The 20,792-nt window shown below is 43.5% G+C and overlaps 4 protein-coding genes across 4 annotated transcripts in view; all 4 read right to left on the bottom strand.

Annotated features, from left to right (window-relative positions):
* LOC308163739 (histone H1-like) overlaps positions 1–20,792 on the bottom strand; it is a gene marked incomplete at both ends in the record, with an annotated part of 203,279 nt that overhangs the window by 3,714 nt on the left and 178,773 nt on the right. The gene's annotated exons all lie outside the window — the stretch shown is intronic.
* Positions 157–468, bottom strand: LOC308163753 (histone H4; the record flags this gene model as incomplete). The annotated part of the gene is made up of 1 exon (XM_080537940.1): positions 157–468. One exon carries the CDS (start codon positions 466–468, stop codon positions 157–159), a length of 312 nt encoding a protein of 103 aa, XP_080394066.1.
* On the bottom strand, positions 4,543–4,953 carry LOC308163470 (histone H3.2; the record flags this gene model as incomplete). Its single annotated transcript, XM_080537657.1, has 1 exon — positions 4,543–4,953. The coding sequence occupies one exon, from the start codon at positions 4,951–4,953 to the stop codon at positions 4,543–4,545; it is 411 nt and encodes a 136-aa protein (XP_080393783.1).
* LOC308163469 (histone H2A-like) lies at positions 5,060–6,322 on the bottom strand (the record flags this gene model as incomplete). Its single annotated transcript, XM_080537656.1, has 2 exons — positions 5,060–5,089; positions 5,897–6,322. The coding sequence occupies 2 exons, from the start codon at positions 6,320–6,322 to the stop codon at positions 5,060–5,062; spliced, it is 456 nt and encodes a 151-aa protein (XP_080393782.1).

Genomic DNA, 20,792 nt, shown 5'->3' with positions numbered 1-20,792 from the left:
TTGGCAACGTATGTTTTTATTCATGACAGCTAAACCCGTTGAATGTACAGGCCTGACAAAATGTGTTATAATAATGGAATCAACTCTTGTGTGGAGATGGGTGGCTCTTAAAAGAGCCGTTATTTTTTGTAGGGGGTGGTTGAGTTTCCGAATAGTTTAGCCGCCGAAGCCGTACAGAGTACGTCCCTGGCGTTTCAGAGCGTATACAACATCCATGGCGGTGACGGTCTTCCTCTTGGCGTGCTCGGTGTAGGTGACGGCATCACGGATAACGTTCTCAAGGAACACCTTCAGCACACCACGGGTCTCTTCGTAGATCAGACCAGAGATACGCTTGACGCCCCCACGGCGAGCCAGGCGGCGAATAGCGGGCTTCGTGATTCCCTGGATGTTATCACGGAGAACCTTGCGATGACGCTTGGCGCCTCCTTTTCCGAGTCCCTTTCCTCCTTTTCCTCTTCCAGACATGTTGAGTTCAGTAGGGTTAAGTTACTATGACTTCAGTGAAGTTGTGGGTTGAATTTATCTCAGCTACGAGGACGTGATTGAGACCAGGCTGTACAGGAACCGCGCGCTATCGCTTGCCTCTTTTTTTCTTTTTTCTTGTGGGGGATTTTTGTCGAGGGAGGAGCTTCTGCTAGTGACAACGTTTGGCATTATGGGCATTATTGAAGCAAAAGGACATCGCACACACACACACACACACACACACACACACACACACACACACACACACACACACACACACACACACACACACACACACACACACGCACACACACTCACAATCAGTAAAAGAACATAACATTAATCAAGATGTTTGGAATGGTCTGATAAGATTGACTCCTTACAACAGCACATGGTCAAATTTAGACACTATTATGACTGCAACCATTTCAATCTTTTAGCAATGTTGTAGTAGGAAATGTAGGCTCAACTGATCTATTGTGTGGAGCTCTGCCCCATAGGAGAGCTCTGCTCCTATTGGTTTACTCCTATAGGTAGCCAATGACTGAATTATTTATTGATTTATTCAGGGGGGGTGAGAGAGACTGTTTTGCCCTGCCCGGTAAAGACAAGGGCACTCTGAGAGGAGATTGCGAATCTGCTGGCAAAGGGTGCAATGGTCCTAGTCCCCAGGGACCAGTGGTTTGTACTCCCCCTCAATCTGCTGGAGCTTCAGGCAGTCAGACTGATTGCTCAGCTCAACTGCTAAAAAAAAACACTTCCCACCTACACTTAATTTCCCGCCTATTTGCACACGCCTTATATGGCTCTCCCACTCTATCTCTTCTGATCTCTTCTTTCTCCTCCCAAAATGAGAGAGAGATAGAGATGTACTAATTAAAAGTCACTCAGACCAGTTGCAGCCTGGAGTCATCCTTAACTAGCCTAAACCTGTCATAACTGACCATTAGAGGAGGGGGAAAGCACACACTGAAATATCTTATTGTACGGCTCCTACAAGGACAATTTAAGTATTTACTAAACTGCTGTGCAGGTAACAGCTGCCATTATAAGCTGTTATCCAACTTTTTATGGTCTGTGTGCATCCTGCTCTGTTATCAGTTCAAATAGCCATACCTTTCAGATACACATTTAATAGATACACAGACAGCTGACTGCACCTTACATGAATGTACCCGCTTTGTCTCAGTGTTTGTGAGGTCAACATGAGCCCACGTTCTTCAGTACAGGGCCTATTGTAAATGCAAATTCCCAATATTTGGTATTGTAAATGTAAATGTAAATGTATTGCAGATCAGACCTGGGTCGAACTAATTGTGTATTTAAGTATTTGTAGGTACAATTGAGATCCACAATTGAGATCCACATTGATCATTTGAAAATAAAAACCTAAAACAATTATACCTCTTGATTACCTGACACCTTTGCTGCAGAGAGGGGAGGGGGGATTTCCTGGGAGATGAAACTATGTTTGTGAGGCGCACGCGCACACACACACACACACACACACACACACACACACACACACACACACACACAACACCTTTACCTGGAACACAGCACAGAGGGGACTTTCACTGGTGTTGTACCTGTCTTGTTTATGGTTATGGTTTATGAGGCACTGAGGTCAGGAGTCCTTCCTGGTTCTAACAACTGAGGGAGAGAGGGAAATCAGAGGAAGGAAAGGAAAGGAGAGAGGGAGTGAGAAGGAAAGAGAGAGAAAAAGACATAGCAAAGGTAAAAGAGAGATAGGGAGAGAGAGAGAGAGAGAGAGAGAGAGAGAGAGAGAGAGAGAGAGAGAGTGTGTGTGTGTGTGTGTGTGTGTGTGTGTGTGTGTGTGTGTGTGTGTGTGTGTGTGTGTGTGTGTGTGTGTGTAGCAGCATTTAGAAACTCTACACTGGCTTCCTGTTAAGTTCAGAATACATTTCAAGTTCCTTCTGCTTGTTTATAAAGCTCTCACTGGCACAGCACCAGAATATCTGAAAGATCTTTTGCTAGTATATCAGCCCAATAGAGCTCTCAGGTCTTCTGACGCTGGTTTTCTCTGTGTACCACATGTACAAAAGAAGAGATTTGGTGAGGCTGCATTCTCATTTTATACTCCCAAATTGTGGAATGCACTGCCAGTTTACATTAGGGATGCAACCTCAGCAAATATTTTCAAGTCAAGACTAAAACCCCATATTTTTAATATTGCCTTTAAATGACTAAATGATTAAATGATGATTATATAATGATTGGAGCACTTTGAGCTGCAACGTTAGCAGGAAAAGCGCTATACAAATAAAAGTTATTATTATTATAAGTGGACCGGTTCTGGTGGCCATACGTATGCCTTTTTCATGGCAAAGATCAGGCTCAGTTATGACTGCTCGAGTTGGTCCCGATTTGTCTTCCTTTGCTTGAGATCTGTGTTCTTGTGGCGGGCCGGATCCGGTCCATGGGCCTTAGTTGGACCACGTCTGCTCAAGTCCCTTTAACTTCAGACCAAGGTCCTAATCATCACTTTGCTCTAGTCCCTTTAACTTCAGACCAAGGTCCTAATCATCACTTTGCTCTAGTCTAGTCCCTTTAACTTCAGACCAAGGTCCTAATCATCACTTTGCTCTGGTCCCTTTAACTTCAGACCACGGTCCTAATCATCACTTTGTGTACAGTACATGATGTGTGTGTGTAATATGACATGATGCGAATGTTTTCTCTCTCTGTGAATGTGTTTGTGTGTCTGTAGTGAATGCAGTGGATGTTTTACTGCCACCAGAGCCCAAGACCTAGGGCATCAGCAGGGGGTGGCAGGGAGAGATCCCTCTGTCCTCCAGAGTGTACCTGGATCACAGGTCAGGTACTCTGTCCTTCTACAGCGTCTCCTCTGACACAATGACCCTCCTCCACAGAGTCCAGACCACATTCTCTCAGCCCCTCTATCCTGGGTTTGGGCCTCATTGGGGTGACAGTGCTGAGCTGTGTGATCTTAGAGCTCCCCATAAGTGAGTGATGTTTTATTATAAGCTACTATTCTGTAGAAATATATTTCTCTGTGATTTGGTTTTAAGAGTTTATATGTAATTATTTCCCACTTCAATGAATCTCAGAGGGTTGACTCTCAGATTGAGCTCTCTCTGTGAAGTCTAGAATCTGAGATTATTGAATCCCAATCCTGTGATGGTGTCAACAGTCAGAGGATGTTCATATCTGGTCATACTGGAGCTCGATTACATATTCCAGGGTTCATGTCTGGTGAGGTTGGACCTCTATTACATATTCCTGGGGTCAGGTCATCTTCATTTGAATGATCCAATGATTGCAAATAGGACATTTGTTTTCAATGTTTTCTCAATAAACTGTAAAAGAGATTTTTTTTTGAGAGATTATTATTATTATTTTCTACATTTAAATGTTTTCCTTGTACAATGTAAATGACCCTAACCATCAAATCAGATTAAACTTTATTTACAATACATACTGTGGCACATTTCATTCACATATGCAGTATAGTCTAACGTGTTTTAATAACCCTGACATATTTAATACAATACAACATGCTTTTATAATGTGCTCATTGTGTGTGGATTTATGACAAATTCTTCTAATTTAATCCATTTTAAATTGAGTCTATAACACCACATAATGTAGAAAATTGAAGGGGTCTGAACACTGTATATATACATATACTATCTATTTTAAGAACAGCCTATGGGGGTACCGCATGTTGATGTCCTCCCTAAGCTTTAGCTGAAGTAAATCAGACCTTATGTGGAGAAAATCCGTGATCTACAGAACACACTGACTGACCCTGATTTACGTCGGATTATTTTACATAAGGAGTGCTTATCATAGTTAGCCCATCACAACGAATTCACACATTAAGGCCTTATGCTGTTGTGAATTGTCCTACATGTATTTCGGTTACCGAGATAGCACGGTCAGCATCCCTGCAGGCTACTCATTTGAGTCGTATAACCTATAGATTAACGCACTACACGGGTGGTAAATGGAAACACGCCTTTGAGGGAAATATTGAGGTGGCTCTTAAAAGAGCCTTTGGGGATTTCCTCTCAGATCGGTGTGGTCATCTTAGGCGCGCTCTCCACGGATACGGCGGGCCAGCTGGATGTCCTTGGGCATGATGGTGACTCTCTTGGCGTGGATGGCACACAGGTTGGTGTCCTCGAACAGACCGACCAGGTAAGCCTCGCTGGCCTCCTGCAGGGCCATCACAGCAGAGCTCTGGAAGCGCAGATCGGTCTTGAAATCCTGGGCGATTTCTCTCACCAGGCGCTGGAAGGGCAGCTTGCGGATGAGCAGCTCGGTGGACTTCTGGTAACGACGGATCTCCCTCAGAGCCACGGTGCCAGGCCTGTAACGGTGAGGCTTCTTCACGCCGCCGGTGGCCGGGGCACTTTTACGGGCAGCCTTGGTGGCGAGCTGCTTCCTTGGGGCTTTGCCGCCGGTGGATTTACGAGCGGTTTGCTTGGTTCTGGCCATGACGATATCTTCCTTCGTTCAGTTGGAGTATAACCAATCTCAACAGAACGTTGTACATTTATAAACCCCCAGTCGTGCCCCGATTGGTTGGCGACTATAGACGAGCTCATTGGCTCGTTTGCGCCTCCTTCTCCGGCTGCCATTGGACACGAGCACCGTCCGCGCCATTGCCGCCACAAATTCAAACACTTAAACCCTGCCGCGCGCTTCCTTTGTTTGGCCCCTCCCCCAAACCGTTGGCTTCAAAGAGATGTAATTCCGATATCTTTTGTCAATGATAATCTATCCTTTAAATTATTATTTTTTAAAGCCAAAACAAGTGTGAAGATACAAAAAAGTATGTAATGTACGACTATATGAATACAAATGAACAAGAACAGTGTAAACATGATGTACAGAGATCAGCGTGGTGCAGACACTTATTTTGTCACCGGTTGTGTTCCATTGGACGTCCTTTAATCTCGCTGCTGTTGTGGACATTATTGTCCTCTATCCTTAATCTATAACTTCATCATTGTTGTCCTCTATTCTAAATCTATAATTTCATCATTGTTGTCCTCTATTCTTAATCTATAATTTCATCATTGTTGTCCTCTAATTTTAATCTAAAGTTTCATAACTAGTTGTCCTCATCCAGTTCATACAAATGATGAACCAAACAAACGCAAACTATAATTATGGAAGAACAAGGTCCACTACACAAGGAAGGGGTGATGTTTAAAACCTTATGAAGGACTGAACGTTATTTCTAATGCTGAGGCAGTGACATCACGAGGATGTTTTCTGCCCAACCCTGTGTAATATGTATGGTGCGTCCTCTGCCTCGTACATGAAATCATAATTAGTGTTCTTCACAACATGAAACACTCATAACGCAGACAAACTGTGGAGGGAGAGATGGACTGCACTTTTGGAGAGAGAAGTGGTTGGCTCTTAAAAGAGCCTTTGGGGGGTTTGAGGAGGTGAAGCAGCGGTGGGACGTTTCCTTCGCCTTGGCGGGCTTCTCGGTCTTCTTGGGGAGCAGCACTGCCTGGATGTTGGGCAGCACACCGCCCTGAGCGATGGTCACACCGCCCAGCAGTTTGTTCAGCTCCTCGTCGTTACGGACAGCCAACTGCAGATGACGGGGGATGATACGAGACTTCTTGTTGTCGCGGGCGGCGTTGCCGGCCAACTCCAGGATCTCAGCAGTCAGGTACTCGAGCACGGCGGCCAGGTAGACCGGTGCGCCGGCGCCCACACGATGGGCATAGTTGCCCTTACGCAGGAGCCTGTGTACACGGCCCACTGGGAACTGGAGTCCAGCCCGAGAGGAGCGGGTCTTTGCCTTTGCTCTGGCCTTGCCTCCGGTTTTACCTCTTCCTGACATCTTGAAACTTAAAGCGAGTTCTGTGCAAGTTAAAGAAAAAGCAGATACTACTTGCTCGCTTGGGGTGCCAGAATATCTGAAAGACCTTTTGCTAGCATATCAGCCCAATAGAGCTCTCAGGTCTTCTGACGCTGGTTTTCTCTGTGTACCACATAGAAGAGATTTGGTGAGGCTGCATTCTCATTTTATGCACCCAGATTGTGGAATGCACTGCCAGTTTACATTAGGGATGCAACCTCAGCACATTATGTTAAAGTCAAGACTAAAAACCCACCTTTTTAATATTGCCTTGAAATGACTAAATAATTAAATTAAGATTATATAATGATTAAAGCACTTTGAGCTGCAACGTTTGCAGGAAAAGTGTTATACAAATAAAAAGTTATTATTCTTATTCTTATTATCATCATCATTATTATTAATATTATTATTATCATTAGTATTGTTATTGTTATTATTATTATTATTATTATTATCATTATTATTATTATTATTCATATTATTATTATCATTATTATTATTCATATTATTATTATTATCATCATTATTATTATTATTATTATTATTATTATTATTATTATTATCATTATTATTAAGGCACAGAGATAAGCAAGCTGCCTGGCTGTGGTCCAGACCTCTGTACTAATGGTAGTGTGAGCAGGGTTGCCAGATGGGATTGACAATTTCCAGCCTAACCACAGTCTTAAAACCGCTAAATCCAACAAAAACCAGCCCAAAACCTAGATTGTCAGAAAACCGCTAATTACAATTGGGCAGGTGCCCATCTCCTGCCCCTAAACTGTATGTCTGTTGCCAATGATGTTTGTAAAATAAAGAAAGCCTGCACATTGTATGTAGCTACTAGGGTGTGTGTTAGGGTTAGGGTTAGACACCGCCTAAATGCTATATATCCAGCCCAACCACCCGAATACTTTTTTTCCAGCCCAGTGTGATTAAAAGTAGCCCATTCGGCGGGAACCTGCCCCATCTGGCAACCCTGAGTGTGAGGCTCACTGGAGCAGGGTCAGAATGGATCTACTGCCCCCTATCAGTGGTTCTGAATGGGGGGGGGGGGGGGGGGGGGGAGAGAGAGAGAGAGAGAGAGAGAGAGAGTGATAGGGCTGAATAAAGGTTTTCATAATGTTGAACCAAAGGTTAAAACAGGATACTCTGTTAATTCTGTATATGAACCTTGTACACCATGAAACTCTGTACAGCCCTGGCTCTGGGCTCTGTTAATGATTGTGTGACCCTTGTACACTGGACACTGTTTGTGAACTTTTCCTCCCCTGCTTATCAAATTTCCATGAAATGATTCGTTCTGAACACCACCCACTTTTTCTAGTACTCTGATAGGATCATAAACTGTCTCCCCCTTTCCATTCTGAGAGAATAAATAAACTGGCTTACAGGAGAAGAGATTAGTACCAATATGGCGTCTCTTCCTACAGGAGAGGCCTCATATTCGTCCTCCTTGCAAGTAAATACTAATCATGATTGATTCCGTGTCTCTTTGTTGTTTAAAGTCTATGGTCTGTTTGAACTAAGCGACGGGTTAGCATGGCTTGCATTACAACCAAGCTGAATAGAATATGGCATTTAAGCCCAGAACCAGAACCCGACATTTGGTCCTTCTGAAGCCGGATCTCAAGGTCGTCTGATGGGGGAAGAAGATTCGACACACCGAAGTCTGTTGCAACAGCCCGGGATCGAGCGAACCCGGAGAAAGTCCTGGAACGTCAAATTCGCTCCAGGCCGGTGCGTTAGATGTCGAACCTTTCTCCTCCAAAAGGACGGCTGACGAGATCCAGACCAAGACATAAGCAACAAAGACCGGTAAATATAGAAACTATGAATGAAAGTGAATTATAATAGAAAAAGAAAGATTGCAATCGAAATGAATAGTCTATCTAATCCTAAATTGTACAAAATAGGAGTTGTTTGACATGAAAAAGAATCCACTTTAAAAGACAGATGTATATCTTTTTATATGTAAACAGTAGACTAATGGAAATTAGACTGTGGAGTAGTTTGACATACGAAAGGAATCCACTTTGAAAGATAAATGAATATCCTTTTCGTGTTAGGTAAACAGCAGACTAAGAATGGAACTGAAACTATGACTGAAAGTGAGAATTACAAAAGTGTAGAATTAGAAAGTGTATGTGTCAGAATTAGAGGAGATTAAGGATACTGTATGTTCAGTGACAGAGAGAGAGCAGAGAGAGTGTGTGTGTGACAGAGAGAGCGAGTGTGGTGTGTGTGTGTAAAGAGATAAGAGAGTGTGAGAGTGAGGAACAGAGAGAGAAATGAGAGGACTCAACTAATCACAGACGTGTGTATGGTTGTGTTTAAACTACAGGGAAGTGGTTTCAGCTATAAAAGAAAAGACAGGGCAAGAAGTGAAGAGAGAGAGAAATGTTAAAGTTGTTTAAGGACGAGGGTGAGGAGAGAGAGAGAAGGAGAGAAAGCAGGAGAAAGCAGGAGAGAGAGAGGGAATGTGTGTTTGAGTAAGAGATAAGAGAGAGAGACAGAGACAGAGAGACAGAGAGAAGGAGAGAAAGCAGTAGGAGACTAGGAGACGAGTAGAGGAGACGAGGAGAGGAGACTAGGAGACTAGTAGAGGAGTAGAGGAGACTAGGAGACTAGGAGACGAGTAGAGGAGACGAGGAGAGGAGACTAGGAGACTAGTAGAGGAGTAGAGGAGACTAGGAGACGAGGAGAGGAGACGAGGAATAGACAGACAGACAGGAGACAGACAGACAGAAAGAGAGGAATAGACAGACAGACAGGAGACAGACAGACAGAAAGAGAGGAATAGACAGACAGACAGGAGACAGACAGACAGAAAGAGAGGAATAGACAGACAGACAGGAGACAGACAGACAGAAAGAGAGGAATAGACAGACAGACAGGAGACAGACAGACAGACAGAGAGACACAGAGAGAGAGAGAGACAGACAGAGAGAGAGAGAGAGAGAGAGAGAGAGAGAGAGAGAGAGAGAACAGGAAAGAACCAAGGTTAGAGACAGAGATAGAGAGAAATATTTGAAGTGGAGTTATGACACAGAGAGGAGAGCGAGAGCAGGAGAGAGGGACAGAGAGGAGAGAGAGAGAGAGAACAGGAAGCAGAAGGGTGGGGGTAGACGGACTCTAACCCAAGAAGGGGTTGGAGGGCAGTAAACCTCCATTATAATACGAATTTGGACGAATTACAAAGTTTATAGAATAGATGGGAAAATTGTATTACCACAAAGCCTCTACAAACAGCAGCTAATTTGATACATGGTCTTTTTGATGACATGTATCAAAAAGCAGGGAAATGATGATTGACAGGAGTTAACGCACATTTTCACGTATATAATTACACACAATTAAAAAAAAAAAAAAATTATATAGTGATAATGGCGCACATTTCGTGAACGAATTGATCAAACACAGTGTCCAAACACCTGGACATTGAAGAGTGTGTTTCTCTAATGGAAACACACATGACAATAAAATTGAGACCTATGGGGTTGATATGAATAAATGAAATGAATGAAATGAATGAAATAAATGAAATTAATGAAATTAATGAATTTGAAATAGTAAATGGGAGAAGGGTTTAGACTACCCATAGTAGACGACAATAGGGAAGTATTGATTGATTGATTGAAAACTTTATTAGAAGATTTGCAGAAGCAAGTGACATGAAAGTACATATTTCAATTGGGGTCCTAGATACTCAATTCATCGTTATATGTAAAGACAGCAGATTTGGCAGAAACAGAAAACACACTGGCCACGTGGATGGCTATTTAGGAAATAGCCAGAACAAATGATCTGCCAGTCCCTTTCTGTTTCCTACAGGATCGAGAATCATCGACGAGATGGAAGGAGAACACTAGCGCAGCCCGCGGTGGGTTGAGCCATTTGGGGTGCTGCTGAGCATCTCAACCGCTGTCAAGATCGCAGAACGAGATACGTGGATGCACAGAGCCATTGAGGGAGGGTGACATTGTTTCCCTCGAACGACGGGTAGTGGTGGAAGCCCGGGCTACAAAGGGGTTATTCAGTTAGTGAATTACGTCTCAAACCCGGTGAAGAATTCTTCAGATCCACTATCTCTTAGAATGAGGGGACGAAATCCTCCCGACGACCCAAACGAGACGCCCGTCCAGGCACACGACCCAGTCTGGGGCAGTAATGTCCCAAGATGACATAGAAACCCTGAACTATCAATCAGAGACATTTGTAAACGCATCCCTTACGAACTGAATGACTCTTGACCTATCGACTGCAGTAGCAGGAGGAACATGTGTGATGCTTGACACCAAATGATTGTTTGTTGTGTCTTCCCCTGCTTCAAAGCTATGACTAACAAACTGATTTCAGGAATATTTGGAACCTAAGTACCTAACCCAATTTGAGAAACTCTAATCCAAGTTGAGATTCATGTGTGATCTGTACGGCGATGTTGAATGACAGTTAAACTAGAAAATATGAAAGAAAGTTAAAACGACCTGAATAAAGAAGAGAATGTTTGTATCGTGATAAATTATGAAAAACAGCAGGGAATGATAGGGCTGAATAAAGGTTTTCATAATGTTGAACCAAAGGTTAAAACAGGATACTCTGTTAATTCTGTATATGAACCTTGTACACCATGAAACTCTGTACAGCCCTGGCTCTGGGCTCTGTTAATGATTGTGTGACCCTTGTACACTGGACACTGTTTGTGAACTTTTCCTCCCCTGCTTATCAAATTTCCATGAAATGATTCGTTCTGAACACCACCCACTTTTTCTAGTACTCTGATAGGATCATAAACTGTCTCCCCCTTTCCATTCTGAGAGAATAAATAAACTGGCTTACAGGAGAAGAGATTAGTACCAATATGGCGTCTCTTCCTACAGGAGAGGCCTCATATTCGTCCTCCTTGCAAGTAAATACTAATCATGATTGATTCCGTGTCTCTTTGTTGTTTAAAGTCTATGGTCTGTTTGAACTAAGCGACGGGTTAGCATGGCTTGCATTACAACCAAGCTGAATAGAATATGGCATTTAAGCCCAGAACCAGAACCCGACAGAGAGAGAGAGAGAGAGAGAGAGAGAGAGAGAGAGAGAGAGAGAGAGACTGGTACTGAATAGAGAGGTGTACGGTACTAGCGCTTCCTGGAGTCTTCTCTTACAATGAACATTAAAAAGTTTGTCTAACTTTGGACTTGTCAGTTGCTATAAAAACATGCAGTCCTCGTAGTTTCAGATTAACTTTATTTATAATTACATACCATGACATTGAGGTGCGGACAATGCTTTTTGTTACTTGCCACAAGTTCAATTTCAACTAATACAACATGAAAGATCCTTTTATTGCCACACCAAGGTAGCTGGAATTTGTTTTCAGTAGAACATGACCTCTACATTCACCACATATATATATATAGCAATGAAAACTACAATACAGTGCAATACAACATTATGTACAATTATAATTGTACCAAAAATCTAAAATTATGTACAATTTGTGTGTTGGTATTTTTCTAGATGATCCTGTAAACTGTGTCTACTGCTGAATGCTTTGTCACATTCCAGACATTTGTAGGGCTTCTCCCCTGTGTGCACCATGTGGTGTCTCTTCAACTGGTTACCTAGAGTTCAACTACTTTATTGAAACAATCTACCGCCATAGTCCATGGCCTGTTGTTAAACCTATTTGATGTAGCAAAGCCTTTTTTATTTATATATATATATATTTTTTTATTATTAATACTTATTCATTTTGCACATGTATGTATAGGCCTGGCTGATTTAGAAAACATAAATTAATTTTTAAATTAATTTTATTTTGTAAATCTTAAAAAAAAAAAAAACTTTTTTGTATCCGATTAATCGATTAACCGGGAAAAATTATCGGTAGATTAATCGATTATCAAAATAATCGTTAGTTGCAGCCCTAGTGCCGATATACAGTATAACAGCACTGGGCCTTTTAAGTATATGTATCACTCCGCGGCACAGGTGTTCTATTAAATGACCCTTAATACAAAGTAGCTAGCCTGCGGATGTTTGTGTTCAGGTTACTGGGCAACAGTCCAGTTGAAGTTCAGTTGCAGAACTATTTTTTGTTGGCGGAGCCAAAATAAATGATTAAATAAACAAACAAATAAATCATAATCTGTTGTCGCCTATTACTGTTAAACTAATAAACGGCGCTGTAGAACCGTTGTATAAAAGCAATATCACACTCAAGGTCGGGCTGTTATACTGAATATCAGCATGGCTGTGATTTGGTCGTAGGGGATATTCAGTATAACAGCACTCCCTCTCGTGTGATATTGCTTAAATGTCAGTCCGTCCCCATCTCCAACACAGTGTGTTATTGATTCCCTGTCATTCAAAAAAATTGCACTGTGGCACCAAAATAAAAATTGAACTAGGCCAGTGACGATGAGTGACAGACGCTTCCTCTGTACACTGAGTCTAGATGACTGGCTAGCAAAGACAAAGAATTGAAACAATCCCTCAAAAGGGTACATCAGCTACAAATATCATTTTTATTACTATCTTAAATCATGTCAAAATAAATGGGCTATTATGATCCACAGAAAAGACATGCTCAAGTGACTTTTGTTATTAAAAATGTGTATATAATATATCGTCTCAGCAGAAATCTATCCAGGGTGAGCCATAAACCTCACTAACAAATGTGATTTGTTGAAGTCTTGTGTGGGAAGACTGAGCAGCCCAGTTCCAGTCCATTGCAGAGTGTCTTCAGCGCATCCATATGGGCAGTGATAATATTGACTGAAATGAAAGCCAAATTCAAACTTCCAAACATTAAAATATTTTTTAATAAAAACGTCCATTTCAAAAACAAAGACCTGGATACATTTCTACTTTTCAAACAAACATTTTTCTTACTATCTGTATTTTTTTTTTAAAATACAACAAAAAAGGACACACACAAAGGGAAAAAACAGTATAATTATAATCAACTCCCTTTGGTCAAAACTGTATAAACTGTCTGCATTTTTCTTTTTCCATATACGACTAACTTTAGCCATCTCTATCTAAAGTCCACAGTAAGTAGAGAAAGTATTACTAGCACGACAAAGCAGATCTCTGCCATATTTTTTTTTTTTTTTTTTGTCAAAGTACTTATGACTTCCTCAAAATGGGGGAACTACATACATAAAGTGCTTTTATTTTTAATTGTAAAATGGATATGTATGAAAATACCCTCAAATGTAAGCTGACATTCTGTACGTTTGCCTCAGCCATTATTAGACACAGCTACTTCCTGGAGTATAGAGCCAAATTCAATATTTCTGTCAAACTGTCCAAACACATATAAAGGAAAAGGCAACAGTGCTTTCACTCAAAACACCACAATGCTGCTTGTGACTCCGGTGTAGTTGCATTAATGCTGCCTTGTTTACAGAGGAAATATGACTTAAGAAAAAGAAAAAGCAATAATAATTATTGTAAGTGATGGGTCAATCACGATTTTGGCCATAAAACAGGGAGGTCACTGTGGCAGGTGTTTTAAGCTACAGTATGTTTGAGCTTAGAGAACCTTTAACTCTGGCCACTATGAAGCACTGAAGCACAACCTCCTCCACTTCCTAATTAAGTGCACTTATCCTCCTAACTAGTTTTTCACAAATACAGTTGCAGCATAATGTAACAAGAGCTCCATGTTACTGACGCAAAGAAATGCAGAACTGGACTGAGTCTGGACTGAGTCTGAACTGAGTCTGTACTGAGCATGATGTCTGGTTGACAGTTGCACTACTTTCGTATTTTCTTTCCTTTCTCAGCAAAGTTCCCGGAAGCGAAGAGGGAGAGGGCAGGTCTCCATTAATGAATGAAGGATTATTGAATATTAGATGATCGTTCAATGGGCCGAGCCAATGAACGTTAAAACTGCCAGGCACACAGAGCTCTTAAACACTCGCTTCACATTTTGGGGAGACTCCTAATGCTGATGTTAGAGCCTGACCACCAGGGGGCAGTGGGTTTTCACTACGTTTCTGACAAAACATAATGATCATATTTATAAATATGTACATGAAATGTCATGCTGCAAGAAGGCTACACTTTTATCCATGTATGTGTAGAGGATGTGTTTTACGAGGGACTATTCCTGACCACTGTTGTGTCAGTTATGATCAAAGTGTGCACCTAGAAAAAAACTTAGTCTTCGAACTTTTTTTCTTTTCTTTTTTTTAAGAAGAAGAAGAAGAAGCCAGATGGAGCCCTATATGCCGTACAACCAAACCGTTAAACCACACAGTGCAAGTTTCAAATCGTGCATTCTTAAAGGCCAGAAGACCGTGGTCAGATATGCCGTCCAGTCTGCTAGTAAGAGCTCAGGTTAGTGACAATCGATGGATTTGAACCAAACACGACAATTTGAAAGGTTTTGGCACCTAAGGCCCCTGCAAAAGTGGGCACAGCTAAAAACGCTGGTAAAAACAGTGATCCAAACGCCCTCGGTACGACATGGAAGCTAGTTTGTGGTTGCTCCCATATCAGCCTCAGAATATTGTTGATGAATCATTGCCCCCTTTTGACCCATTCCTGACCTGACCCCTGCTATACAAACCCCCAACACACGCACGCACGCACGCACGCACGCACGCACGCACGCACGCACGCACGCACGCACGCACGCACGCACGCACGCACGCACGCACGCACGCACGCACGCACGCACGCACGCACGCACGCACGCACGCACGCACGCACGCACGCACGCACGCACGCACGCACGCACGCACGCACGCACGCACGCACGCACGCACGCACGCACGCACGCACGCACGCACGCACGCACGCACGCACGCACGCACGCACGCACGCACGCACGCACGCACGCACGCACGCACGCACGCACGCACGCACGCACGCACGCACGCACGCACGCACGCACGCACGCACGCACGCACGCACGCACGCACGCACGCACACACACACACACACACACACACACACACACACACTTCTTTCCCGGTCCAGATGGTGTTACGGTGCTTTGAAGGGCGGGCCGTATTTGACGCGGAACTTGTTGATGTTAGCGAAGTGGAGGATCTCCCGCTGGCAGGTGATGGAGCAGGGCACCAGGCCGCCGCGGCCCTCCCTCATCAGCCACCTGCTGATCTCTGCTGCCTGGTCCCGGCTGACGTGCTGCTCCGCCCAGGAGTCCACCCAGGCCTGGAAGCGGTTGTGCAGCCGCGTGCTTACTCTCTCGTGGGACTGGGAGGGGACAAAATGGTAAATGGTAAATGGACTGCACTTATATAGCGCCTTTTTTTCTGCTCCAAAGCGCTTTTCAACGGCCTCTCATTCACCCATTCACACACACATTCACACACCAATGGCGGCAAGCAAGGCCATGCAAGGCGCTGGCCCGCTCACTGGGAGCAATTTTGGGGTTCAGTGTCTTGCCCAAGGACACTTCGACATGTGGCCAGCCGGGGCTCGAACCGCCGATCTGCCAACCTTGTGATCATTAGACGGCGACTCTACCTCCTGCGGCACAACCGCCCCTGGCCACCATGATCATCACAACGCTGTACCCTAGAGCGGGCTGGGCCCCCCAAAACATTTTAAAGGCAAAATTCCTAGCTTTTCATAAAATGTACTTGATTCTCTGTCTTTGACTAAGGGTGTACCACTACCCGTGTCCAGTGCAGCAACTCATTGCCAGGCTTTGCAGAAATGGCAGTTAAATACTTTCATTCATAACGAAACAAACTGAACAGAAATAAATGGTAGAATTAAGCACACTGTCTTTGCACACTGATGCGTTTTTTTTTCTTATGTGTATTTTAAAATCCGTTATCCGGAAAAAAAACGTTACTCACAGCAGTGTTTCCTCCAGGATTTTTTTACATTAGTGGCGGGGGGGTCCTCTTTCGCGCGCACAGCGGCATGATTTTTTTTTGCGCGTGCACGATTTTTTTCCCGCGTGCACGCGCATAAAACGCGCACTGCCGCTCAAAACAAAGACGTAATTTCACTTTACCCACGCAATACCCACTTAAACATGTGTGAGGATACGTAACGGCGTTTAGTGACAGAACTTTCACTTTCATTCATGAAATTCACCCCGTCTGTGTTACGAAGCACTTGACTTTTGGACCATTGGGACTGACTATAGCGTCATGTGCCATCAACGGGGGGAGATGCGACAAGAAATATGTCAGAATGCAGCACTATCATGCACAGATCAGCCTTATAACATGTAATGTTAGATATATATATATAACGTTAGACAGGGAGCGCAGATGCAGTGTTTCCTCCAGGCACGCGCGCTCAAAACAACGACCTAATTTCAACCAAAACTAGAGGGGATGGCAAAAAAAATAAAAAGAATATACAGAATATAAACTTGTGATACCGGTTTCCATCCATCAGCTCTGAAGGTTTACGTTACTCACGGATCCAATGTCCTTCCAAACGAGCAGTCTTGGCTCCGTCTCAAACACAACTGGAAAAGTATGTCCAACTTGGCGAAAGTTTCCCAGTGTTTCCAACTTGCGCGAGTTCTTCAATTTGCGACAGTTTTTCAGCAGGGATGGTTGAGTCTGCACGGTTCTCATGCCGGTTCACATTTAGACCAATCAGGAGTAGCCCTTGTGTCACGTCGTCAACTGAATGTTTAATGTCATTAATCTGATTTTGGATCAGCGGTTAGAGAGAGATGGGCGTGGATTTAGGTGCACTTATAGTCAACATCCATTATAGTGCTGATCTAGGATCAGATATATTTTAATCAGCTAAATTTTTTTTTTTTTTGTGGACTGAATCAATTTGTGGCGGAGGAAATTCATTTGTGGCGGAGGAAATTCATTCGTGGCGGCCCGCCACCAATAAATGCATATAGAGGAAACACTGCTCACAGAGACCTTGCACACTGACCTCCGATGCGTTTTTTTAAATTATATTGACGTTTGCGAAATTTCGCAATATGCACTCTATATTCTAAATGCTTGATTTAGCAAAAGGTACACCACGCCAGTGCAATGAAGCAATTGCAGTTAGAAATGACAGAAAATACGACCGTCAGAGTTTTGTCGAGAGCTGGAGGAGGCAAGAAATATGACGGAGACGGCCGCCTCATAATTCTCTATGCAGGAAAAACCCTGCTACTATTCACCTGTACAACCCTGCTACTATTCACCTGTATAACCCTGCTACTATTCACCTGTATAACCCTGCTACTATTCACCTGTATAACCCTGCTACTATTCACCTGTATAACCCTGCTACTATTCACCTGTATAACCCTGCTACTATTCACCTGTATAACCCTGCTACTATTCACCTGTATAACCCTGCTACTATTCACCTGTAAAACCCTGCTACTATTCACCTGTATAACCCTGCTACTATTCACCTGTAAAACCCTGCTACTATTCACCTGTAAAACCCTGCTACTATTCGGCGGTAAACATTCGGTCTTTTCACATATTCGGCCGAATACCGAATGTGCTTTTTTTGCTATTATTCGGCCGAATACATTCGGTGGCCGAACCTTCGGTGCATCCCTACTGTAGACAATTGACTATCATCCCCAAGCACACCCATGTATACGGACTACCTAAACCTTAAGCTCACAACCACTTTACTACTTGAACTATGTATTTTATTTACTATTTCTACTGCCAATTGTATCCTGTCTTATTTGTCACTTATGTCCTGTAGTGTAGTGTCACTTTTTATCTTGACTTATGCCTATTGCCATATTATAGAATATTCGATTCTTCATTCACACCAATTGAAATAATTCAAAGAATTGAGAAGCGAATGTTGTCGTGCGACAAAATCGCACGCTGTGTGCATTGGCCTTAAGAATTTTACTCTCTTACACTGGTGTCATGTGATGCAACAATACAACTTAAAACTTGAGACGGGAGGGGAGGGGAGGTGAATACCTGTCGGGCTCTCAGCAGGGCGGTGCGTCGGTACATGTAGGACTCAGACTTAAAGACGTACACCATCTTGTAGGAGTTGAGCTTGAACATACATTCCATCTTCCCTTCCTCGCCCACCTCCATCTCCAGCTGCTCGCGGCCCCTCTGGTACTTACGGATCCGCCGGAGATTCCTGGCCGGAGGACAAGATGGGAGAGAAAAAGGTGAGGATTGGGCAGACAGGGTTCTGAAACATCAAATTCAAGCACCTTTCAAGGACTTTCAAGACTCAATTCCCTCAAATTCAAGGACCCAACACGGCATAGTTTGAGACAGAACTAGTTGACGAACTAAGTAAAACATTTTTTTTTTCTCTTTTTTTTTTGGAGAGAGAGAAAGGGGAATTCAACCACTTTCACTGAAGCATGTCTATTTTCAAAAACCTTTAAGACCTTGATTTTTTTTTTCCTAATTCACACATTTTCAAGGATTTCTAGGACCCGTGGGAACCCTGTCAACCAAGCCGCTGCAGAACCCTGCTGCCAGCAACACCAAAGACAAACCCAGGAAGGTGTGTTGAACTCCCAGCTTCCCCAGGCCTGATCTGCCACCCAGTTGCTCAAGCCAAACCATCACCATTTAACTATCCTTGATTCCTATTTGCCTTGACAATTGCTGGAGCCTTGAACAACTAAAGAACTTACCAAGAGATTCGATTGACATCAAATACCCTTCAGATTTACATCGGCATAAGTGTCGCTGCCTCCCTTATTAAGAGGTTTAATAATTATCAAGTTGACGAATTAACCTGGGTCTCTTCATTGGCTCTTATTTTCACATAACCTTTTTGTTCGAGAGTGTTGGTACGGTGCGCCGAATCCATATTCTAATAACACTTCCATGGGATTATATCAGGAGCTCTGCAGCCTGCAGGGGTCTGACACTCACCTGGTGAGGAACACAGGCTTCTGAGAGAGGTGCTCCCGCAACTCCTGAGAAGTGGAGTCAGAGTTCAGATAGCGATCCACATAGTCTGACCAGCGCTGGAAAATAAAGAAATAAATCCACTCAGACACCAACAGCCAAAACAACACCCATATGTTCTAATATAGAGGCCCCTTAAGGGGTTGAGGTTAGTTAAGCTTAGGGATAGGGTTAGTCAAACCGGAATGAGTGTACAGATAAGTGTCCATAGCTGAGGCAACAGACTCATAAGAAAACACTGTTGGAATACTTGGGTGGCAGTTAAGTAAGTAAGTAAGTAAAACTGTATTTCTATAGCGCCCTTCACAACACGGATGCACAGGGTGCTTTACATCAAAAATAAGGGATACAATGGGTGAAAAGAAAAGTGCAATCAAAGATAGTCAAAAGGGATTAAAAACAAAAATTGAGGAACGCCCCAAAGGGACAACATCAACAGAACATAAACAGGAACATAGGATGGCTATAGGTGACTAACGGCCTGCCTAAACAGATGAGTCTTTAATTGCTTTAAAAATGAGTTCTGAGGGAGCGGCTCTCAGGTCAGGGGGGAGGGCGTTCCAGAGTCTCTCAGGTCAGGGGGGAGGGCGTTCCAGAGTCTTGGGGCCGTCACCTCAAACGCTCTGTCCCCTTTCGTCTTTAGTCTAGTCCTGGGTACGAAGCAGTTGCTTGGTTCACACAGAGAAAAGAGAAGGCCAGGGAGAGGAGGTCAGGCTTACCTCTGCCTCGATGGGCTCGTGTTTCTGGCATTGGTTTTAGGCAGCAGAGCTCCTCCCTTACAGCAGAATCACAGTATCTTGCTATGACAGCCAGACGTGGCATGTCATTCACATCTACGCTCTCATCAAGTGCGAGGCTAAACACCGTCGCATCTTTCAAACCAGCGGTCTGCTGCGCGTTCACGTTTTCTGCCATTTCTCCTATTCTTCGTTCCACACTTCTGGCTGACACTGGGATGTCTTTTATTCTTGATTTTATTGTGTCTTTGTTTGATAAGCCTTCAAACAAAACATCTGAGCTACAGAGGAAAGCCTCCTTAATATATTCTCCACCAGTGAATGGCTTTCCACGTTTCGCAATGCAATGAGCAATGCGAAAGCTTGCTTCAGTTGCGTGATTTTTAGCAGTGGCAAATGCTTTAAAGGTGCTGGCCTGCTTCCCATACCTTGACACAGCACGTCTTATTGATTCGGCCTTGTCTGCTTCATCCTTGAACGACTTCTGATGTTTGGTCTCATAATGCCGTTTAACGCTTGAAGTTCGGCAAACAACATTTTCTTGACATAGGACACATACAGCACGGTCTTTCTGGGACACAAAACCCCACTCTTCTGTCCATGAAGGCTGGAATTCACGAAGTTTTACTTTCAGGCCTGCCAAGCTAATGCTACCCTGGCTGTTTATATAATATCAGGATCAGACGCAGGGTGAGACATTCAACGGGGTGAGACAGCAGGGTGAGACAAAATTGGCGCCAGAATACGACTCTCGTGGAGTGGATGAGAGACTAGGGCTGCATTCGTAAATTCGCCCTGAGAGCGCCGGAGCGTCCCTGAGACTGCCTCTAGTCCAATCAAATT

This window comes from Nansenia antarctica, assembly GCF_963989245.1.
Source record: "Nansenia antarctica genome assembly, chromosome: 8".
In the NCBI taxonomy this organism is placed as follows: Eukaryota; Metazoa; Chordata; class Actinopteri; order Argentiniformes; family Microstomatidae; genus Nansenia; species Nansenia antarctica.
This window is presented reverse-complemented; position numbering and strand designations above follow the sequence as displayed.